The sequence below is a fragment of the Pezoporus wallicus genome, unplaced genomic scaffold, assembly GCF_028554395.1.
Source record: "Pezoporus wallicus isolate ANWC-B61680 ecotype Strahan unplaced genomic scaffold, APGP_CSIRO_Pwel_v1 scaffold_11491, whole genome shotgun sequence".
Classification (NCBI taxonomy): Eukaryota; Metazoa; Chordata; class Aves; order Psittaciformes; family Psittacidae; genus Pezoporus; species Pezoporus wallicus.
The window spans coordinates 5,774,845-5,800,054 of NW_026642649.1; the positions used below are offsets into that span (position 1 = coordinate 5,774,845).

A 25,210-nucleotide genomic window follows, 5' to 3' on the forward strand; every position below is an offset into this window, starting at 1 on the left:
TCCACTTGGGCTGTAGTCTTGAAAAGAGCTGAGTGCTATTTCCCTTGTAAGCTTTGCCTGAAGAATGCCAACATTTGGTAGAAGCTGCTTGTTGAGATCTTTTAACTGTAAGTTGCATGTATTTTCCTTTGTAATTGATGTTCTGTCAGTATGTTGTTTCTATGTTTTTTTCGTTACATGTTTGTTGTACTGAAAAGGCACAGACTGCATGATTTTGGCAGAATACTGCTTTTTTTGGCATTAGAAACTTTATGATCTCTCTACTACTCAAAGTTTTCCATACAAAGAGCTGGCATATTGAAAAGTGATTCAGTTTCTGACAATCAAATGATCGAGATAATCCATCTCTTCACAGTACTGTGAGTGGTTAGGCAGGCAAAACCAGCCTTGGACTGAGGGGGTGTGACCATCCAAGCAGGATAGTTCTGTGAAGCAGTAGCATTAGCTGTGGTAAGATGAATTCACAGTAATGAAATATGAAATAAATAGATTTTTCTCTGTGAGTGAGTGGTTAATTTGCTGGTTGGTGTTGGGTGAAGGGATCTCTCACTGTTCATAGTGTTAGTGGCTCTAGTGGAGAAAACCGTATGAATTGCATTGGAAAAGGATGTGCCTGGAAAGGCACTGGTGCTTCTCTCCTCTAACTCCTCTGTGCTTGGATACTTGGAGAGTTGTAGCTGCTGCCGAATGGCCTTTGCTCTGTTCACCCTTTCTTATGTGCCTGCATGCTTCCTCATACTCAATTCATGGTATTTTTTGGATGCCTCCCTTTCTTTCAGTTGCTGCTGATAATTCCCCCCCCCCGGTGTATACATACAGATTTTACTTTTTTCCTCTCCCTTCTGGAGAGTGGATGATGGGTGTGGGAAATAGAGGCAAATTAGTTGAAAAGTACTCTTGATTTATCTCTATCTGTACTTTAAAAACCTTGAAGTTTAAGTTTATTCTCATGACTTGACCACACTAGCAATAGAATCGTTGGTAGGAATTACCATCTAGATATTGATAACTGGCTATGGGTTGGTGATCCAAGTTGTACTTTCTTTCTTCCAATCAGGTGTTGTTAATTCCTAAGCAATGTTCTGTGCTAACAGCCTTTTTCTCTGTGCCTTTTTATTTTTTAGTTTGTCTCAGTACAAACGTGTTTACTACAAACAAGACTTTTGTGGGTTTTGGAGTGTGTGTATATGTATGTGTACATGTGCATGCCTATGTGTACATATGTTCACACGTAAAATTATAGAATAGTTAGGATTGGAAAGGCCCATGTGTATATATATTTATAAATGTTTATATGCATATATTTGCATAGGTGTTTATATATGTAAAAAGACCTTGCCAGCAAAGGAGAACTTGTGACATCTGCTGTACCTCAATGGGACATACGTAGATTACACAAAATGCTTTGAACACTTCAGCATCTAGTAAATGCCAAGAACAGTCAAAATGGGTTCAGTCATTTAAGTTCAGTTGTTCTTAATTGAGATTTTGGTCTACTAGTAGAATTCAGACCTGTCAAGAAAAGGGAATTGGTGTTTGGATCTGTTACTATGGGGATCCAACTCTGTGTTGGATGTAGCTGGTGTGCCTTCTAGGAGCAACATACGCAATGAGCAGTTTGATGTTCACCCAAGAGGGAAGGGGGAGAATCTCCTTTCTGCTTCTGAGTACAAAGGAATGCTTTGTTTGCTCCCAGCATCTGGACAGTCAGTGATCTCATTTCAGAGTGCATATTTCTTCCCAGTTTTATTATCATAATCAGCTTTATTGTACACTGAGGGGAGGGGAGAGAAGGTAATGCCTTAACTCAGTCTAATCCATGAAAGTACTGGATTTAGATATGAATAGGGTATTTCTGGATGCTGAGGATAAGTGAAGCTGTCTTTCTGAGGATTGAGATCTGATACATTCATAGTGTTACGGATACCTAAAAAAATTAATGGTTTATTTCAGTCAGAGAGCTTTGCCTGATGTGTATTTGGCTAGTTACTTTTGGAGGCTTTAGTCTGTTCCCTTTGAATCTCATAAATACAGCAGTGTTTTGTTTGTGAGGTCTTCTTCCTTCAAGTGTGTATGGAGTTTGTAAGCCATATTTCTGTGTGGCTTATGAGTTCCAGGGGGATGCTGCTGCAGGACACAATCTTGTTGCTATCTAGGCTAAACTTCTGTCTCACATCAGTGGTTTTTTTCCAGTAAAGACAACACTGTTGTGTTACACAAGAGCAGCAAACTGACTTTTCATGAATATGGAAACTGAAAATACTCAATGACTGCATTTAATGTGTTATCTATGTCTCTAATAAAGATTTTTGTGTATTGTTGGTATCATTGGTGATTTGGTTTTGCATGAGCCAGTAGCAAAGGATAGATCAAACACCGTCACTTCAAATGTCCCTATATTTCTTCTTCTTCCCCCACCTCTATATGCTGAGCATGACACTATATGGTATGGAATATCTCTTTGGTCAGTTGGTCCTGGCTGTGTCCCCTCCCAACTCTTTGTGCACCCCCAGCCTACTCACTGGTGGGGTGGTGGAGAAACAGAAAAGGCCTTGACTTTGTGTAAGCACTGCTCAGCAGTAACTAAAACATTCCTGTATTATCAACACTGTCTCCAGCACAAATATAAAACATTGCCCCATACTAGCAAACATGAAGAAAATTAACTCTATTCCAGCCAAACCCAGCATATTCTCTATTGCTTACTGATCTTGGAGCTTGAATAAGTAAATTATTCCTGAATTTATAACACAGTTTAGCTCAAAGGATAGACTTTTCATGGAAAGAAAACAAATTTCAGAGTAAAAAGGAAGCATATATAAATGGAAAATCTATTAAGCCCAGCCTGTCTCAGATCCTAGCTATTACACTGTTGCATCATAGTTACATTGCTGCTCATCTGGCTGCTCTTTAAATTAAGTGCTGTTTTCTGAATGTAAACCTGCTGCTGTGGTTCATCCTTTCCTTAGGTCAGCAGGAATTTAACAGAAATCAAGTGCTTACCTCTTGGAAGTAATGTTTGCAAGGCTGTGTAAAATGTGTTTCACAAGCAGAAATTCCAGCATGAACAGTCATGGTCACTTGTGAGTTTGAAGTCACCCTGCTTTTCTTAGGTCTTTGGAACTGCTGATAGGGCTAAGATTCACAGGTTACATCTGGAACATTTTGATCTTACCATCTATGTTATTTAGATGGTAACACTTCTTGTGCATGTGAACCTGTAAAGGTAGGTGTGAAAATAATCAGTCCATGACATTTAATTAGACATATGTTACCCTAAGCTGATGCTATGCACAAATCTGGTAACACTGCTGTAATTAATGAATCTTTCAGGAATGAGTAAAAACTAAATGAATTTCTTTCTAGGGTTTTTATTGTTTGTTTTGAAGTATGTAAATACTTTATATATACAGACTTGAGTTTAGCCAGCCCCCTAGTAGAGAGCTGATCTAAAGAAATGGAGAGGAGATTCCACCCACTCTGTGTACTCATATATTTTATTTGCTTTTGTTTTAGTTTGCAAGTATGCCTGCCACAGGAAATGTGAAGAAAAGGTAAGCATGTTTATTTGCTTCCTTTCTTGCTGTTGATCCACATGCATTTGAGGTTGAGACTACAAAAGCTGTATCAACTAATTAAGAAGATGATGCTTATTAAATCAGATGCTGAGCTGTCAGGGTATTGTTCTTGCCATTAATAAAACCCAGGTCCCTATCTAGTCAAAACATCTGCACCAGTGGTTGAGTTTCTTGTTCCTCCCACAGGAGGACCTGTTTCAAGTTGAAACCAGCAACTTAAGTGGGTGAAATACAAACCACACAGATCTACCAGAAAAGAAATAAACATATGAGTGAATACACACACCCCTATATATGTATGTGTACAGCTATGTCTGTGTGTGTGTGTACATATATACATATACCTAGTGTGTATATATATGTGTGTATATATATATATAAAATTTTTACAGGCAAACTTTTGGCTATTGGATTATGAAAAGTGTAAGCATATGATTAACTTAGTGTCTACTGTAGGCAGTTTCCATCCAGATCCATTTCGTTACCAAAGTTTTGTTAGTTTTTAGAATACCTGAGTCCCTTTGACACAAGGTGAGATCAGTATTTCCATGGTCTCAGATGACTGAAAATTTCCCCATCCCTAGATTTGTGTAAATCAAAATCATTTACAGTGTTGCAGCCTAAATCTAGCAGTCTTAGAAGGCTTTATTTTACGAGAACCACCCTCATAGGATAATAGTCCCTGCTTTCAACTAAATGGCAACATTCCCTGCTTTTAACTAAAACTTTTGATTAGTACTTGCCATCTGTGAAGGTAGCATTTTTGTTAGAGCACTGAACTAGAGACCACAGATGTAGTCCTACTACCTGTGTGGTTGACTTAATGTTTGGCCTTGTGCAAGGATTTGTTTGTCCCACTGCTGCCAAAAAATACAACTAAATCCAAGAGAAGAACCTTTACCTAATAAATGACTTGGAAATTTGTCAGGCTACTTGGGGAAATTCTAGTAAATACAAGTATCATTTGGCTGAGCATCTCCCATTTGGAGTGAAAATGGTACTTGTGCTTTTGAAAATCCCTGTGTTGTGGTATCCTTCATAAATACAGGTTTTATTTTTTACATGTACAAAGTACATATAGTAGTAATTAAGCTTGCAAGTAAGTTATTACCTTCTGAAGGTTTCCATCAACTCTGTACATTCAGTAATGATTAGTAATAGTACCATAGTAATGGTGGTCTAGAATCATAGAATGGTTTGGGTTGGAAAGGACCTTAAGATCATCCAGTTCCAACTCCTTGCCATGGGCAGGGACATCTTTTATTAGACCAGGTAGCTCCAAGCCCTGTCCAACCTGCCCTTGGACACTGCCAGGGATGGGGCAGCCACAGCTTCTCTGGACACCCTGTGCCAGCGCCTCAGCACGCTCACAGGGAAGAACTTCCTTATATCTAACTTATATCACTTCAGGTGAAGTAAAAGGGAAACAGTTTGGCAGAAAGATATACTTATGAGACCAGATGATGTTAGTGATCTTTGCGCAGTAGCTTTGGTTCTCCAAATAGCACTTGCAGTATAGAATTCTGCCAGCTTCCATAGGAAAGTATCTCATTTGTTGATAACGTTGGTAGCTTGCAGATCTTCTTGAGTAGGTGCTACAAATATCTAGGGCTTCCAGAAGTGGTGATATATAAATGATGCTGGAGACTGGTAAAAAATTCGGGAAACATGTTTTGGAGACAACACATGGCACACATATAAAATTATTTAAAAAACAGGAAACTGGATTTCAACTGGTATTTATATTCTCAGACATTCGGGTGTTGAGTGTTGAAAAGACTAATATATGGAGTGCCAAAAGTATATAGTAGTGTAACTATCATCAAGATACTGGTATATTTTATGAATTTAGAATAATTGAAAAGGAATTACTAGCATGTATTGCAGAAGACAGAAAAATAAGGCATGGGAACAAGACCAAATGTAATAATCAATTATTTCTTACAAGAAGATGTTTTCTTTTTGGAGAACTCGTAAGCCAGCAAGTAGCTTAAATTCACATTTTTTCTATGAGTCTTTTCTGACTACTTACATGGGGCTCACAGCAAAGTTGTATGTAATCTTGTGTCATTCATCCCATTTCAGATCTGAGTATGTGCCTTTATTGCCTGTAATGGCATCTATATTTTCATTTGGTAATTATTTAGAGGCAGGAATGATCCTGGTGATTCATTCTCTGGACTGAGAATGTACTAAAGACTATCTAAGGGTATTGCAGGCAACCTTGAGAATACCTGTAGCTGTAATCGTATGCACTGATTCAGATCCATGTGTATGTGCAAAGAGATTCATGGGCACCGCCTGATCTGGAAGTATCTCTTCTCATTGAAATACATTTTATCTCCAAGATAAGCATTACCCCCTGCATTGTCTGTAGAACTACCCTGTCCACAGTTTATGGGGTGTAACTATTTTTGCATTAGTTAAACACAGACAAACTGTGTAAGCACTGAGTCAGCTGATAGTCACATGGAGAGGGTGTGAATGAGGACGAAGAACATTGTACTTCTGAGAGCCTGTAGTTATTTTGGAAAAGAATAATGCATCAGCATGGTTAACCATTACTCAAAAGACTACTGGGGTCATGGGTGTTCATAAAAGCATTATTATGTTCAAGTCTAGCCATAAAGCCCCATAACAAAGTAGATGTCATAAATGTGTTCAAGTTAAAAAATCAGCTCAGGCCTTACACTGACAACACTACAATGCAGGCTGTCAGAGGTTTGTCAAGACAATACTACTGTTATGCTTGCAAATGAAACCCAAAAAGCTATTGGTACACAAATTATCCGTGAAAACCAAGTTTATGTAGACCCAAAACCGAAGTGGACTCTGAATGTAATCAGACAAGACAAATGAAGGAAGAATCACGTTTTGGAACTGTTCAGGATGCCCTGCTGCCCTGTGGGATGAACCCTGAATTGGTTCTGTGAGGGTTTTCCAGTTGCACCTGACACAACAATGAATGCAAAATAACAAATGCAGGCAAGTGTTGTGTTATGATATTTCAAAACACTGGAAGAAAATATTTTGGTTTTGTAACTTCAGAAAAGAAGCAGAGCTTAGTTTGCACCAATTTAGGCACTTGCTTTTGGTGCCATTGTATCAGTTGCAGGAAGATTATAATAGTTTAAATAATGTAGTGTAAATCTACTAGATGGTGTGGATGGATATCAGCAGAAAAACTGGATGAACTGTAAAAGAAAGTTACCCAGACACCCAACAACAACAGCAAAACGGCACTGAAAGCCCTAACTTCACTGTCTGGGAATTGTCTGTGGAAAGAAAGCAAAACAAAAAAAGTGAATGTAGTGGATATCTGGATATAAAATCTTTAGCGAGATACCCACCGCTGTCAGGTTACTGTTTGCAATTTAGTCCTGAAGGGGAAGGTGGGTGTGTGCCTATGGGGATGAATCAGTGGAAATTAGGGATCCAGAAATTCAGACCAGATGCCAGGAAGCAGTATTTCAGGCAGAAGGCAATGAATGTGTGAAGAAGTCTCCTAGGCAAGTGTTTTTTGTTGTTTTTTTTTTTTTTTCAGATGAAAAGAAGTGAGATTACGCAGGGCTAAAGTGATCTAATCAGGTCCTGGGAGATAGAGCCGCAAAGGGGCTGGTTGATCAGTCTGCTCTGAAGATGTCCCTTAACTCCTGTAGCCTGGGTGAACTCTCATAACCCTATTTGTGAAGCTGTCTGCTGCATCCATGCCAGTGCAACGTCAGAGGTCTTGGTGTACATTGGGGTCTGTAGAAGAATTTGCTCTTGTGCAGTCTCTCAGGACAGCTGGTTTGCCTGTTCTTATGTAACCTTGGCTGGCAACCAAGTACTGTGCAGATGCCTGCTTGCCCCCTGCCCCTTTTAATGGCATGGAGAGGAGGAAAAAGTAAACCCCATGGACTGAGATAAGAACAGCTTAATAATTAAAATAAAGTACAGTATATTACTATTATTAATCAAAAGGGAAATAGCAAGGAGAGAGAGAGAAAGCTACAAAAAAAACCCCAAACAAACCCGAACCAACCAACAAACCGCAGTGATGCACAATACAATTGCTCACCACCCACTTGACCGATGCTCAGCCTGACCTAAGTAGTGATCAGTCCTTTCCAGCCAACTCCCCCAGTTTCTACACTGGGCATGACATGCTGTGGTATGGAATAACCCTTTGGCTAGTTTGGGTCGGGGTCCTGTCTCTGCTTCCTCCCAGCTTCCTGTGTCCTTCCTCACTGGCAGAGCATGAGACTGAAAAGTCCTTGATCAGGGTAAGTGCTACTGAGCAGCAACTAAACCATCAGTGTGTTATCAGCACTGTTCTCAGACTAAAGCCCAAACACAGCACTGCACCAGCTACCTGGGAGAAAATTCTGTCCTGGCCCAAAACAGGATACTTGTGCGCTGCTCAGTGGGCTGCTTCTGCACCCCTCAGTGTGGTGTTCATTGGCAGTGCTGAGCTAGGGCAGCTCTGTTGCTCTAGCCTCAGAAACTTCCTACATGTTAACAGAAGGACACATGGTTGTACCTGTAATACGATTTTTCTACTACTCTGGCTGTACATACTCATCCGTAGTGAGGTGTTGTCCTGCTGACACGTGTACTTGTCAAGGAGGACTGATGAACCATACCTTCCTTCGTGTTGATACAAAAGAGAGCGTAGAAGTGCTGCCCTTCTTGAATGGTACTAGGATGTTGTTAGCTTGCTGGACCATAGTGATGCTTCTTGGGAGGCCCTCAAACTTGTCATTGACATTGCATAGATTAAGCTATTGTAATATAATTGGTTTTGCAGCAAGTTTATTTAGAACTAAGGCAAACCTTTCAAATAGTTGTTTTATACCAGCATGTAATACCATCTCAATTGAATATTTTGGGGTTTTTGTGCTTTAGTCATCTATGCTTTTTTTCTTTGAAGTGATGGGGGCAGAAAATCACTCCAGAGGAAAGTGCTTGCTATTCCTGTATGTACTGTATTTTAAAACTCTCTCTAAAAGTCAACATTTTTGTTTTCACTCTGAAAAATGCCATAAGAATGAATTCTGAAATAATTCTGTTTTGCTGTACAAATCCCAGTAGATGTAGGTAATTGCTGTCTTTTACTGCCTCGGACCATGTGTGTTTAACTTGGCAATGTTTCTGTATGGCTGTTTGTTCAGATGTACGTATCTATTTAGTGTTCCCTGAGGTTTCTGAAGCTAAACACATCCAGTGCCCCAGGGCTTTGTTCTGGATTTTGCTCTGGGAACTCGTGTCCCCTGTTTTGTAGCTTCGTCTCAGGGCATGTCTCTGCGTATGATGGAGGAATACCTGTTTGTCCCACCACAAGGCTTTCGGTTAGCTTCTTGTCCTGGAATCCTGTTTTTTCCATGTTTTACTCTTCCTCTTAAGTTAGGATGTGGTATAGAGCTGGGACATTTAAAGGCATCATCTCATGACTCCAGCGAAACTTCATTCTTTGAAGTCTGGGAATTTGAAAACCAGTCTCTATCTCATGTTCTGTGGGAAGACTGGAAATAGGAAAGGATATGTCTTGACCATATTTTCTTGACCTGTTTCTTGTGTGCTAATTCTCCCTCTTGAGAACAGACTGATTTTATGGAGTTTGTAAGCAGATGCTTAAATTTTCTTATAATCAATCAGCATAAGTATTTGCTGAAGTCTTCTGCCAAGTCAGGTGTGATCCAGCTTTATGCCTTTGCCTAGCAAATAGTCCATGTATCCTTAATTCAACCTGCAAGATATTTCTGCTATCCTTAAGCCAAAAAGACATTTTCTTTATATAATACAGTTTGATTCTTTGCTAGTCTGAAATGACGCTTCAAAGAAACCAGTGTCCTAGGCAGATGGCTCTGCCTTTTCCCAGGTTCAGTAAGGTGAATTTATGTATGGATTTTATTCAGCACACGTAGCTGTAGTGTGCTACTTGCATGATGGTAAAGCTAGATCAAACAATTTATTACTTTCACATTCTGGTCATTTATTTATAGAGAAATAACAGATTTACAACATGCGTGTAGCATTTTACAATTTATAAACCACCAAAATTGTTCCAGTCACAGAAGATACAAACATTTCTGTGACTCTTTGTCCTGCTGCGTTTCTTCAAGGCTGTATTTTTTCTCTTCTTTCTTTCTAAGCATTTGTGTCTGAGAAAGTGCAGTTCTTCTCTTGACCCTGCTCTTCCTTTTTCTTTAGGTTAAGCTGTTACTGGTTGAAGAGGATTAGAAGGCGGCTCCCGATTGCCCCAAAATCCATAGTCCCTTGTGAAACCCTAATCTTTTTCTTTCTTAGTCTCTTTAATAGTCTAGGAAATACAAATATGATTACAGAAGAATGCATAGAAATAAAAAGCTAAATACTGTAAATATGAAATACTGTAAAAACCGTGACTAGCAGCACTATAGAAGGGAGACTGACAGTAATCACAGCAGTAAAAAATAATAATGAGTGTTGCTTTTGGTCCTGGGTTGCGTGTGCAACTTGGATTGTGAAGACAGGCTGGGGCTGTTCAGCCTGGAGAAGAGAAGCTGCGTGGAGACCTCAGAACAGCTTCCAGTGTCTGAAGGGGGCTACAAGGGTGCTGGAGAGGGACTCTTCATCAGGGACTGTAGCGATAGGACAAGGGTGATGGGTTCAAACTGCAACAGGGGAAGTTCAGGTTAGATATGAGGAAGAAGCTCTTCCCTGTGAGGGTGCTGAGGCGCTGGGACAGGGTGCCCAGAGAAGTGGTGAATGCTCCATTACTGGCAGTGTTCAAAGCCAGGCTGGACAGAGCCTTGGGCGACCTATCTAGTGTGAGGCATCCCTGTCCGTGGCAGGGTTTTGGAACTGGATGATCTTAAGGTCCTTTCCAACCCAAACCATTCTGTGATTCTATGAACTTCTGATCTACCTAGTTATAGGTATATATATATAGAGAGACAAATGTTGGTAGGTATTTTCAGTTTGGAGACTTAAAGCACAGGCTGTATTGGCTCTCTGAAAGACTCTACTGATTTTGTCACTTGGGTACTTCTTGGACTGTTTTGTGAATAAACCGTGCACTTACTTGGGGCAGACTTCTTGAGGTTCTAACGCTGGACTCTGGCTCTTGCAGTGGATGGGCATTAAGGCAGATACTGTATGAGTATCCAGTGAGACAGATTCTCATGAGAGAAACGTATGGTGCACTGGCATATAACAATTTCTTGTGTGTGTTTTTGGAGCGAGAAGAAAGACCCTTCCTTCTTTTGTGTAAGGTTGAGGAAAAGAGATTTTTGAGATCCTCCTGTTTGTAAAATGCCCTAAGTTAGATCCAATACCACTGTATTCAGCGGTGTGATGAATAAAACCTTCAGATTCAACCAGAACTGTAAGCTACTGAGGGACATGAGGACTTGAAATTGCTTTTTATGGGCATAAACCTTGCGCTGTTTAAGTAGCAGTAGTGCTTTGCTGGAGTGTTGTGCATTTGGCAGTTAATTTCTCGGGGCTTTCCAAAACTGAGAAAGTATTTTCAAGTATGCTGGTGTTTTCAGATAAGAACTCTCATTTAGACATACTGTTTCAGAGAGCTGGCTGTGTTGTGCAAGACCCAGCTGGGACACATACAATTTATTTGTTTCTTTGCTGATTTTCTTTTGAAAATAAATCTAGCTGTTGTCAAGGGGGAAAGAGGCTAAGATGTGAGAGAAGGAAGGAAATGGAACGATTTCTGCTTTTCTTTGTTCAGCACCAAAATATGGATAAGTTGTGTTTTCGTGACAGATGGGAACTTTCCACTACAAGATCTTAGAATATGTTAGGAGAGTTGGGGTTTTTTCTTTGTTTGTTCCTCCCATGCCCTCTCCTGTTTTGGCTGATTTGGGGAAGAACCTCTTTACCAGTCCCATCTATTTTCTGGCTATCTCTGGTCCTTTTATCTCTGATCCTTTCTGTACAGGTACAGGAGACCTCTAATCCATGCTGGTAGTTTGTTCCTTTGGGAGAGGAAAACATCTGTGGGACTCTATTGCATTTGCTTGCTTGGGCCCTCCCTGTCTGGTAATGTTGTAAGATTTGTTGGACTTTGCAAATGAAGCATGTTTTCAGATAGGGATTATACCAATATAAATAGGCCTGGAACCCTGTAAGGATAACATAGTTCCCTGAGGAATGTGTATCTAATTAGTCTTGGAGAGGTCATATCTGATACAGGGAAAGCAGAAGTCAAAGTCTCTCAAAGATGTATGCAATGGACAAAATTAGGATTTTTTTTTTGTAACTGTTGTTTAAAGAAGTAGCAAAATGAGACATTTTAAACAAAGATATTATGGTTTTGCACTCATTTTAGCATGACATCATTTCAACCCACTTCATAAACCTGTGGTTAAACAGATTAACTCGGGAGGGACCGTAGCTAGCACTCTATTTGCAGTTTAGATTGTCAGACTGTACCACAGTGCAGAGGGCTAGTGCAAATTCCAATAAAAATCAAGTTTTAGGATCTTGGTTCCTGCTGGCTGGTTTAACCCCTTTTAGCTACACCCAAGTTCTGCCCAAGATTCTTGGCCTTTGCTTTTGAACTCTCTTGGAGCAAATCCAGTGATGTGATAAAGGAAAGAACTTTATCTCTGGTTACTGGTTTATAGTTATCAGGAAAACCTCACCATTTCTGATTCTAGGATTCTTCTGTTTCATTGGAATTGGAGTTCTTCAGAGAGTTGGAAGAACAACATTCATGATGTAGCTCAGGACTGTGACTTTGCAAGATCAAATGTCACAGCATGGAAGAAAGCCAGACTTAGAGGTGGCAAAGATCTGTGAACAATAAAGTTTTGCATCTCGGGATAACTGCATTTCTTGCTACTTGGGAAAGGCTTCTTCAGTGACTTAATTTGAAACAACTGTTGCTTTTTCTTGGGAAATAGGGATTTGCATATAAATAAATATACAAAATTCTGAAATACCTCTTGAAGGTATCTGACTTTACATTTCAGGTGCTAATTTCGGATTTTGTTTCATGAGGCATTAATGTGAAGAAGACAGAAAGGAGTTGTGCATGGGTCAGGACTGTAGAAACATGGCTTAGATCTTACTGTACTCAGTCACAGGTTTGTTCCAAGAAACTCATGGAGAGTTAATCAAGCTTCAGCTGATCTTTACACCTTGAAGTGGGTACATGTAGTGTTAGCTTGATTTCAGCAAATGACAAATCCTGAAGCTGAGAGATTAATAAAATGGTGCTAAAATATCACTGTTGGAATTCGGGTTTGGATTCAGAGAGCTCCTGGCTGTGTTTGTGCTATCTTTCCCTGTAGCAACTTTATCACAGAAATAGGTGAGAAAAATAATGTAATGTGTTAGCAAGCTTTTCTGATCGATTTGACTTATGCTTGCAGTATGATCATACTATATATGATCAAATCTTTGCATTTTATTAATAATCATGAGCCAAGCCCATCAGCAGTATCTCGTCTGTAGCTGTCTTTGGAATTTAGAGTGCTTTTTTTTTCTTCTTTCTTCCACACTTAGCTTCAGAAGTGCTTTAGGATAATCCAGGAGGAGGGTTGTTTCCACCAGCCCAAAGAATTTGTTGCTCTGAAGTGAGGGTGGAAATAGTGTATAGATGCACTGAATCTCAATGCTGATTTTGCTGTATCTATTCTTTTCTTTTTGAGAACAGAATTGTATCTTATTTATTAAAATACTCTGATGATTCCAAAGTGCTCACTCAGTTTATGTTGTGTTTGGCAGGCCTTCCTTTAAGGCTGCTGTTTTCAGCCTGCCCCAAAATGCTGGGCACACTTGGGAGCTGTTCTGTCTGGCATGAAGTGTCGAGGATACTTGATGTCTCCAGGACAAAAGAATTAGATACTTAAACCACACAACTGGAGATGCTTTGTTTAAAAAAGAAATAAAAGAAGTTGTATATGACTGAAGGTCCTGAACCCCACATTAAGATCCCAATAACATCCCTTTTTATTCCACAGTTTGGATTTACATTTTGAATTTTGTCATGTTACAAGTTGTATCCTTGAGAGCACAGGTATTTGAAGGTGTACTCAGTGTCCTTTAGTTTGTTTCCTTAGTGAGGGGGATTTATGATCAGAGTGTTTTGCGGGGTGGGATAACTGACAGATGTCAAAAGGATAAAACTAGGTAGAGAAATTTCTCTGTGTGTGCGCATGTGTGTGTATATTTATATACACACACATACACAAAGATGCATATAAACTATTTCCATGAGCTTACCATTTAGGCTCCTGACAGTCATTTATACAACAGTCAAGGTTTCCTAACATCACTGTAACTTTATGCTATTTAGAGGATATCAGTGGGTTCATTTTGCTGCTCTTTTCACCCCTTCTCATCAATTCTGTAACATGATCATCAGTGAACTAGAATGAACGGGCTTTTTAGCAGCTCATGTGTATATATTGGATGAAGGTTCCTCCTGCTGCACATCCTTTATGCTACACACAACCTGTGGCAGGCATGCCAGTGTTTCTTACTTGAGGAAACTGTAGATTAGGAAAAAAGTGGTTAGTTATATCCAAATGCTTTTCCAAAAGCAGTGTGATAGTGTTTGAGATGTAGTCTTTGAATGCACCTTTGGTAGCAACTGGCACATGCTTTGAAGATGGTTCTTCCTCTGAAAAACCACCTCCTTCTTGCAAAAAGAAAATAAAAAGTAATGAGGATAAAGAGGAAAGGTGCATCTGGGATTGAAAAAAAGGGATTGCAATGTAAATGCCAGGTAACAAATCACCTGTTGTGAAACGAAGGGGAGAGAGGGGAAGCACTGTAGTGTCTGTTCCAGCAAGTGAGGCCAGATCTTATTTCCTTAGTGCCAGATATTATGCCATTTGTTGACGTTTTTTCTTGTTTGAGTTAACATTTATCTGCTGCTGACTGGTTACTCATTAACTGATGTGACTGGTGTTGCAGTCGTATGAAGGAAAATTACCCACAGATTCACTGGAGTTGGAATTCTTCATCAAAGTAATTATTTTCAGTCTTCTTCTGTCAATGTGGGACTCTTCCAAACTAAGACTCGGTTCAGGAAGTGGTGCACCAGGAAAGTGTTTCCATATTAACCATGTATGCAAGAACAGGTAGTTTGTCTTTCCAATATTTGCTTGGCTATGGGCAGACTGCTGTGTCTATATGCATGTGTGTGTATGTGCCGGGCACTGCTTGGGTAACCGTCTGAAAATGAGGCAAGGCATTCCCATGTTCTGGTATTGCTTCTTAATACGTGAACATGCAGAAGCTAAATGTACTTTGTGTGGAACTAAGCAATGTTAGTTCATTCAGAGTAAAGATAGTATTGAAAGCTGGTTGCAATGCCTTTCTTTAGATTAGCTGTAGCTTCAGTTGGGGGATCAGAAGTCTTTCTGAAGTCGTATTTTTGTGCAGTTGATACACAGGGTCTGTGACTTTTTAAACCAATGAATGAGACATTTATACTCCATTTTCTGTCTCTGCATTGATACTGGATTGAAGTCCTGAAATCTTGCTTTCCAGCTCTGTACTCTTGAAATGCTGATCTTGTTTGGGTACGTCTGAAACCCTTTCCACTCAGGAAAGAGCTGGAGTCACTCATATATCCTTGCCTTAGGTCACCTAGACCTCGTGATAGCCTCTGTTATCTATGAACACGTCAACTATTTTGCTTCTAACCTGTGTCGAGATTAACAGCAGAAGAATTTGCTGCAACTGCTTATGGAACTAAAATTGAGATGCATAGAGATCTTGGCTGTTTTGCTGCTTCTGGGAAGAAATATGCTATTTGTGTATATGGAGCAGGAAAAAAATGTCAGTGCACATTGGGTAGTTCAGTGTGTCTTGCATTGAGTTTTGTAGCTTGAAAACAGTAGCAGTGCATCCAAATCTTTGGTTGCATAATGCATTTGGAGTGCTCTGCAGTTGAGTGACAGTTGAACATAGTGGTACGTGGCAGTGTGCGTAGGGATTGCTGTATGCATAAGAATGGGCATTATGTGACTTCTTGGTAGCCCTGGAACAGAACCATCTAACATCAGTGTTGATCTTCGTAAAAAGCAAGCACGAAAGACACACAACCAGAAGAAGATGGAGTCTTGTCTGTGAACTCAGGTGGCTGTGTGTAACTGTTCTAAGCATTGTGAAGCTCAGAGGAGACAAAATCAAGTGTTACCACTAACATGAGCTCTTATCTTTTTACAGCCCCGAGACAGTGTGAGTTGCCTGAAAAAAGATTCCACAGATCTGCCAAAAAAGAGCTGTAACTGTCTGCTGAAATTCTTTTCCAGTGGATGTCCAAGTGCTTGATTCCTCGAGGGTTTTAACAGTGGAGGGAAGGGAGAGTGCAGGGATGACATTATGTGCTCCAGTGCTGACAGTTTTATTCCCCAGTGGTTCTTACCGTTAATTATATGAACATGTAATATCAGTTCATCTCTGCCTGCAAATTGCTTTTGGTGTTTCCGTGAATTCCCTCTTATTATAGGCAGTGAGAGGAAAGTAATTACTGAAATGTCAGGTTTCATCTGTTTTAACCTTAGGTGTTGCTAATGAGAGCACTAGCATAACCTAATTTTTAGTTAAATACCAGGTAATGGCATGGTCAGGACACCTGGGGACAGTCTTTCCTCCATAGATGCAGTATTTGCTGCTCATGGTGATGGTACAGGATTCTTCCTGCCACTGACTGCTCTGCCTGGTGGTTTGACGCTTTGGCTTGAAAAGAGGATTGGTGCTTGTAATAGGAAGTTTTACATGCTGTGTCAGGCAGGAGGTCACAGAGGCAGATGTCTTTGCTTTCAACAGTGGGAATGCTATCATAGCAGCTTAGTTAACATCTTCCATGTGTTTGGTATGGTGTTGGCTTGGATAGATTAGTGAATCATAAGTGGCAGTCATGAAAGGAGCTGCAAGTCCATTGAGGAATCGGAGGATGCAGCAGACAACCCTCAAGGGTTCGTATCTGTCCTGTTTTCTTTAGGGATAGTATGGAGATCACGAGGAGGCTGGGAGATGAAAATCAGTGTGCTTCCTCTTTTATTTTTTTCCTCTTTCTATAAGTACTGCGTGATTTAAGAAGTGTTGAGAATCGGATATATATCTGTTTTCACAAGCAATTATGGAGGCCAACACCATCCGTTCCATGCTAGTGGTTAAAAAAGCTGTTCCTGAGTGTTTAGACCAGAGTGGTCCTGGTATAGTCAGGTCTATCTCTTTTTCTTTGTGCTGCCTAGAGGACTGAAGTTTCTCTTTGCTCTTGCAGCTTGCTCTGTTGCATGGACTACATCATCTTTTTATTATTCTAAGGGTTATAAACGGCACATCAGGTCCCTTCTGCTCAGTAATCAACTCTGCTCAAAGCTCCATCCAGCACTGGCAGGGATGGGGCAACCACAACAGTTTTCATTTGGGTTAACCTCAAGGTGCTTGTTAAAGTGAACATGCACGATGATTGTCACTGAAACTCAGCTGAGTGGTGTCAGTTGATGAACCACAGTCCCCTGACTCTATGTGCAAGGTCTGAGAGTACTTGTCATATGAGACTAGAAAGAAGCTTTTCCCTAGATCATAATTTAATCCAAATCAGTAATTATTTTCCTTCCTTTCTTGGAGTTCTGAATATTCAAATGAGGTTGGTTGTATTGTATTGATTTGGTTTTCTTTTTGCCTTTGGTGTGGTTTACACAGAACATGTTCTCCATAATGTAACTTGGAGCCAAGCCTCTGAAATTGTGAGTCCACTGAATGTGTTGTGCTTACTCTGCTCAGCCCACACCCCATAAAAAAATCCAGAACAAGGGAAAGGTATTGGGAATTGCTGAAGTTCCAGAGTACTAGAAAAGCAGGATACTTACTTAGTATAAAACTTGTATTAGAAGTATGCTGCAAAGGATGGAGGGGGTGAGAAAGCACTCCCTGTTTCCCTGCAGTATGTGACCTGAGGAAAGGCATTACTCTTCAGCTTGTTTCACTGACAACAGCATGAGAGGGGGGCACTGAGTTAACATTAAGCTGATGGCAACTTTTCAGTGAGCTCATAGAAAGTAATACAGCTGGGAGCAGCTCTGGACACTCACGTTCTGCACCTGGTCTGGTTAGTGCCCCTTTGATTCCGCCTGAGGGAGCTCAGTCAATGGGATTGGGTCATCTCCAAAGGAATTACCCTTTTTCCTTATTTTATTATTTTTTATTCCAGGTGGTGACACCCTGCTTTTTTCCAAGTAACTACGAACTGGTAAGTATTTTGACATTACTGATACCCATCAGGTTTTATTAGGTTATAGGTTAGGTTATTCCCGTAGCCTCATATAATCTCATGTTATTTCAGTGCTGTGCCATCCCCCTTCCCTGTGAGGGCTTGGCAAATCAAAGGTCTATTCCTGAAGCTTGTTACTGTGTCCTGGCCCATGCAGAAATCTGGTTGTTTAATTGAGGGTTTTGCAAGGCTAAGGATTAACTGGGCAAAATGTTTTCTGCTCTTTAGGATTCTTCTTAAACTGAGCTGGGTGACTTGCCTGTGATGCAGCAAACGTGCTGTTGTCTGTATTAGACTATCTGCACTTGTTTGCGTATTCTAAATGAAAAAAGACATTAATTGTTTCAACATGCTGCTGTCTCCTGTTGATTTGAAAGTACAACTAGTGGACAGCTTGGTTGCGGTATATTATCTTTGTTCGTGGTGGAAGAGACAAGTTATAATCCTAGAATCCCAGACTGGTTTGGGTTGGAAGGGACCTTAAAGCTCATCCAGTTCAACCCCCTGCCATGGGCAGGGACAACTTCTGCTAGACCGGGTTGCTCTAAGCCCTGTCCAACCTGGCCTTCACACTGCCAGGGATGAGGCAGCCACAGCTTCTCTGGGCACCCTGTGCCAGTGCCTCAGCACCCTCACAGGGAAGAATTTTTTTCCTAGTGTCTAATCTCAGTCTCCCCTCTGTCAGTTTAAAGCCATTTCCCCTTTTCCTGTCACTATGTGTCACTAAGTTAACCCACACTTGCTCAGGATAGGAAAATGGTAAGCCTTTTCTGGCTTGTGTGACTGAATTTGGTTATTTTAGCTCCAAGACTAGTGTGAATGAGGCCTGGAGGTTGGGGTGTAAGAGTTATTTATTGAACCACTGTTGCCACCTGCTAGTGTCATTACTAGGACACATCAACCAACAGCTGATGCCCAAGCATCAGACAAGAACTCTGGGTATTGTAGGTATGTGATGCAGCCACTGGTAATTAGGAATCCCGCAACCCGCTTCTGGCTTGCTGTGTGAATTGGCCAAGTCACTTTGCAAGTCTTTGTGTCTTGATTTCCCTGATAGAAAAACATAATGGTAATGGTAATTGCCTAATATGAACTACAAAAGTAAGAAGGTGCTATAAAAGTGTTGGTTCATGCTTTTCTTAATTATTATCACTTAAAAGAAAGGCTGGAAACCTTTCTGTTTGAATCGGTGATTAATGGTATTATGAGGAATGTGGATATCAACCCATGGGATGTATCTCCTAATTTTGACCCAGTAATTTTATGAATTAACCCACGTCAGAGTCTGAGGATCCTGTATGACATTACTGCTAAAAGTATAAATAGAAAAGAAATCCTTCCTTATGTCTGTAGCTTCACAGTGTTAGATGTGTACTAGCAACTGTGGTTGCTATTTCCTTTGTGTTGTTCACAGAACCTGAATATTGATTCTGACGTAGAAAATTTGTTGTTGTGATTTGGGAACAATTTTAAACATCCAGCAACCTGGGGGATTTGTTACCAGTCATCACTGTTAATGATTCTGGCTTAATTTGGTTTATATGAGTTGTGAATATGGGGCATTGCTGCTGATGTGGGCCTGAGTGACGTTGTGACCTCCTGACAATTGGACAGTCTGAATGGCAAAAGTGGCCTAACCTGTTTTAGTTTACTAGCAGGGATGTAGCCAGGTGTATGTTCAGCCCCTGAATAAAACATTTACTAGTTTTAGGCAAAAGGGTGGAATTCTATTTAAATTTCTTGCAGGAAGAGCTGCAGGTGAAATATTTTCACTGTATGGTGTGTGATAAGTTGTTATTACTGAGAGTGAGATGGAGCAATCTGTTTTGCTTCTGATGTGAAATGTGGCTTCATTTTTAGATTAGGAGTCTGCCTTGTGTTCAAGTAAATTGTTTAGTGAAGATTTTTGTTGCTCTGAAGGAGGATAATCTGTGACCATATTGGCTGTTAGCAGTTTCACAACTACTTTGAGTACAAAATACTGAGAATATGAAGAATAAGTAGTTGAGATCTTTAGATAACTCTATTGAAATCAACCACATCACAATTTGTTGCTGAACTGTGAAATTACTCCCATTCATTCCAGCCAAGGAATTTCAACATCTTAGTTCTCACATGGATAAACTACATGTACATGCACTCTAAGTTAGTGCTACATATTTTAGCCAATGTAATGGTTGTCTCTGTTGCTCTCGTTGAGGTGTTTTATAGCAGGAACTGTAGTTAAACTCTCTGGCATTTTTGTTGGGAGACTGTTGAAGCCTGGTGAAACTCAGATGCTTGTTTTCATCAGAATGCAGGGTTTACTGATTATTTTCAGCTTGGATGTCTCTTTCCAAAGAGGCCCTTGCTTCCAATTTCTCATGAGCTATGTATCTTGAAGCTTTGTAATGACATCAGGACCCTCATATATCAGCCCAATGCAGCTGTTAAGAGTTTCAGGTGCTAAAATATAAACCAGCTGCTGTGCTGACCGGAGCAAGGGGGATGATGTTATTCCAGCTCTGTTAATTCAAGTCATATGTTTAGCGAAAATGAATTATTGTGGTGTACTTCATTTCATGAAGAGGCAGTGGGTTATTTGTGACAGTGGACATTGATGCATCGTAGCATGAGCCAAAGATTTTAAAAAGGGGGAAAAAAGGGTGATGTAAAAGTGCCATGGAGACTTTATTTAATCTAAGAGCTGACTTACAATAGTTCCTCTCTAACAGCCTCTGTAACAGTTCTCTTCAAACTGATAAAAGTCAAAGATGGCAAGTGTTTAAACAGCCTTTTCTGGAATTGTTAAGTCTTATTTTGAAAGATGGTGAATTACCCAGTTGGTCTTATTCCTTAAAATCAACATTTTTTAATGTAACAATAAAATTGCTAACAAGTATGGGCATTTTTCTTAACTAAGTCATTTTTTCTAGCGCTGCAAAGAAAAGGAAGAGAAGGCTAAGGCCCTCACCTTAAAGCTCCAAATATTTTTCATTTCATGTATTCCTCTAAAAGGCCAACGGAAGGATATTGTTTTTGAGGTAATCTTTAGATTCCAGGAATTACTCTAGTGCAGTTTCAGGTGCTTCAAGAGGGCAGTAAGTTTGTCTCCTTTACTATTTTTTCCTTTCCTTCCTTCACGATAGTGTATCTTTGAAAAGAATAAAGGAAATAAAAACTTGATTCCTCAGAGGCCCCCTCACACATCCGGCCAAACGTCTTGCAGTAACGAAATGTGGTGTGAAGGCCCAAACCTCCTTGCATAGATGGATTCTTATCTTCAGATTACTCCCTTGGTTGAATGGCCTTTATCATTGCATGACTTGTCTGTCAGTTTTAAGGCTGGTTTAGTAATGATCTTTACCAGAGAATTTTCTGCTCTAACCTTTATAACCTTTTTTCTTTCCACCCCGACCTTCTATTCCCCCCCCCCCCCCCCCCCCCCCCCCGGCCATGTTACCAAGGAATTCTGCAAACCTGGGATGTTGCCATTAAAACACCACATTTCATAACCAGCTGTTCTAATGTGGAAAGATTAAGTGGACACCCAGCTACTCACATTTTGTTGTACCATCACTTCAAACTAAAGTTTGTTTGGCTATTTTGCTGATTCTGAGCTGGAAGTTGAGTTATTTTGATAGAAATTGGGAAGGGTGGGGAGGTGGTTCTGCTTTTGTTGTTTTGTTTAACTCCATTTTCCTGAAGTATGCAAGCTGCTTTTCTGCTTGTGAAGGGAAAAATCAGACTCCCATTCAGGCCCCTCCTAACGAACCGAAAACTGGATTTGGAACAGTGAGTCAGACTTCTTTGGCCCATCTCAAAAGAGGAGGGGAACAGAATGAATTTGATTGTGGGAGAAAAGGGGGATTTTTTTTCTCCCATATGAAGACAGGCTGAAAAAGTTGGGGCTGTTCAGCCTGGAGAAGAGAAGCTGCGTGGAGACCTCAGAACAGCTTCCAGCATCTGAAGGGGGCTGCAAGGATGCTGGAGAGGGACTCTTCATCAGGGACTGTAGCGATAGGACAAGGGGTGATGGGTTCAAACTAAAACAAGAAGTTCAGGTTAGATATGAAGAAGTTCTTCCCTGTGAGGGTGCTGAGGCACTGGCACAGGGTGCCCAGAGAAGCTGTGGCTGCCCCATCCCTGGCAGTGTTCAAAGCCAGGTTGAATGGGACTTGGGGCAGCCTGGTTTAGTGTGAGGTGTCCCTGCCTATGGCAGGGAGTTGGAACTGAATGATCTTAAGGTCCTTTCCAACCCAAACCATTCTGTGATTCTATGATTTTTGTGAGGTTGGTTTCTTGAGGGTTTAAAAAAAAAAAAAAAAAAAAATTACTTATTAGAAGAGTGGGAAAATACCTCAAAAAAATTGCTTCAGAATTGAGCCTCATTCTAATTGCAGATCCCATTTTTCCATGAAAGCTATGGTAGTTTACACATACCTTAATGTGTCCACCCCAGTGCCAGCATTTCTCAAATTAAAAGTGAATTTTTGTGACAGTGCGTTGTGATACAAAGAAATACAAACCCAAATCCCCAATTATATATGGGGAAAGACAGGAAGAAACCAGAAAACCTTAAGACTACTCAGTACTCTAATACTGTAATATTGTTTGAAAGAAAATTAGTCCTTTTTATCAAAACCCCTCACATTCCTTTTTCCATGGAGCCTGTTGAGTGCTCCACGGATGCTTTGTCTGAGAAAGATCAGTAGATAGGATAACATGTATTTTTATCCTCACTGCATTCATTTACTTTTTAAACACATCTTCCCAGAAAACCCAAGAAGTGAGGCAGTCAGTTCCCATGGAGCACAGTCCATCTGGTTTTAATGTGAGCCTGCCAGAGACTTCTTGAAGAATCTGAGGCTGAATTACTGTTTGTGCTGTTGGACATGTAGATGAAGGATTGCATTCTCCAGTTTCATTTTAAGTGGGACCTCAGTGCTGGAAGACAGAAGATTGTTAACTTGGGTTAATCAGGTGTGACCTCCAAATTCCCTGGAGGATGATGACAGTGACTAGGCTGGATTAGGGAGTGACATATGCAACAATTTTGCATCTGCCAGGGATGATTTTGGTTTCCGGCTTAAATCAGCAAAAGCTTTGCTGGAAAATTGCACCAAGTGGGTTTGATTTGTAAATGGATTTCTGTGACTAATGACTAATTTGTTTCCTTTTTCTTCTTTCAAGCAGTACAATGGAAATCTTGTGGCTAACTAGGAAAATACCAGGCTCTGTTATTTACAGGGTCTTTTTGGATGTAGGAAGTAGAGAAGACTTTAGCTCACAGGACACACCAGATGCGTACAAAGCGTTACACACATACAGCAAGCATGACGTGGTGGAGGTAGAGGGCACACCAAGTCTGCCAGACCTCCCCATTGGTGTGATCTTTCCTGCCTCCTTCCTTCAGTCTCACCAGAGCAGTTCTGCCAGGGAATGCTGCAGGCTGCAGCTGCCTGTGTCATGAGCGGGCCTGCACATCATGGGAAGGGAAAGGCAACAGGGCTGTGCTATTCTCCAGTTTGTTTGCAAAGGGTGGAAATAGCCAGTGGAGGCTTACATTTGCCTCTTCAGTTCCTGCTTTGTCACCATGCAGAACCATAGTGCCATGTCTCCTTGTGAGGAAATCTGTAAGCTTTGAAGAAACCTTTGTGGAGATGTTTCTCCAATTCTGGTTCATACAGCTTTCCTGAACTGACGAGGAAGCAGAAATGCCTTCAAACTTTTTAAAACTACCTCCTTTTTTTTTTTTTCCTTCCTTTCCTTTTTTTTTCCAGCTTCATCAACCAATAATACTTCTACTTTTCTTGATTTGCGATAGGAAAAGTGGTGCTGGGTTCACATTTAAACAGGGGAAGTTCAGGTTAGATATAAGGAAGAAGTTCAGGTTAGATATAAGGAAGAAGTTCAGGTTAGATATAAGGAAGAAGTTCAGGTTAGATATAAGGAAGAAGTTCTTTACTGTGAGGGTGGTGAGGTGCCGGCACAGGGTGCCCAGGAAAGCTGTGGCTGCCCCATCCCTGCCAGTGTTCAAAGCCAGGTTGGATGGACTTGGAGCAGCCTGGTTTTTTCCAGATTGTGAAATGATTTTGCATCCCGCAGGCCAAAGATGCAGATGGTTTGTTAGCTGTAATGATAACACTGGTTACTACAGCTGCAATGTAGCTTGCTCCGGTTTAGCTTTAATGCTTTCTGAACAAAACCTTCTTGATTTTTGCACAGAACTTGAACTTGTCTTTTGAAGCAGTATTTTTATGCAGCTGAACATGAGGCATTGCTCTGTACGCAGTGGGCTTTGCAGACTTGTGGAGTGGGGAACACTGAATTTTGGTGCAGTCTTACCTGACCTACAGCACTGATTTAGTTCTGGTGTCATTTAGTTTTCTCATTTTGAGTGTTTTTCAAGGTTAAATACTTCTGTTATTTTCTATTATTTTTTATTAGTTTATTTATAATTATTTTCTGTTTTCTATTATATTACCATTATTATACCAAATGGTAAAATCCTTAATTTAGGATATTTTTCTCTTGTGAAATGCCAGATCTTAACTTCATTGAGGTCTTAAGCAAACATTTTTATCAGGTATTTTCACCTGGTTTTAACACTCAACTTCCCCATTACATTACCTTGATTTCATACTGATTGTAGTTATAAGTAAAAAACATGTACTGATGGCAGGTTATACTCCTGATGGTGTGTTGGATTTTTGTAGTAATGGGTTGGCTTATTTCTTTTAAAAGGTTTATTTTAAACCTCCTTAGATATGATTTAGCATATTTTAAAGCCTTGAACAGAGACTTTTCATGTTGCTTAAAGAAAATCCTGGGCAGTTCACTTGATCAGTACCTACACAAGTGTCTGTTTTACATGTAAAAGTATAAAATTAGAGATTGGGCAAAAATACAAAAGGGAATACACGGTTAGCACACACATCTCCATGTATGCTGTAATGGGGAGAAAGCACCCTTAGTGGCTGCATGCCGGCTTACAATACCTGAATACGCAGGCTGATCATATAAAATCATTTTTTCTGTGTCTCTTTGAAACGTAGTTTGGTCATTAATACTGTAGAATGTAGAAAGCATTCAGAAGTGCTTGTTTGTTGTATGTGTATTTTAGGAGATTTATTAGAGAATATGCTTGAACTACCTGGAAAATGAAAGTAATTTTTGTTAACTTGTCTCCTTTTGCAGACTAATAACTCTGAGGCTGTTAAAAATCATGTAACCAGAACGGTAAGTAATTCCATTTTCTTTCCCTGTCTTTCCTTTCCTTGCCCTGATGTATTCTCCTGTTCGTGGCTGCTTATTTTTAGTCCATCTTCACAAAGCATTCATTGCTAGCAGTTTCAAAGCACTCACTCTGGTTTCTGTACTGTGTGAAGTTAGCCTTTGATTAGTGGGGGGTTTGCTGCTGGGTTTATCCAGG

At 40.3% G+C, this 25,210-nt stretch overlaps 1 protein-coding gene across 3 annotated transcripts in view; it reads left to right on the forward strand.

The window, feature by feature from the left end:
* The window catches only part of TNS3 (tensin 3), a 197,570-nt gene that overhangs the window by 73,923 nt on the left and 98,437 nt on the right, over positions 1 to 25,210 (forward strand). For all 3 annotated transcript variants that reach the window (XM_057431640.1, XM_057431641.1, XM_057431642.1), the window contains exons 4-6: positions 3,517 to 3,554; positions 17,737 to 17,775; positions 24,976 to 25,017. In XM_057431640.1, coding sequence (XP_057287623.1) covers positions 3,517 to 3,554; positions 17,737 to 17,775; positions 24,976 to 25,017 — 119 coding nt within the window. The remainder of the gene's footprint in view (positions 1 to 3,516; positions 3,555 to 17,736; positions 17,776 to 24,975; positions 25,018 to 25,210) is intronic.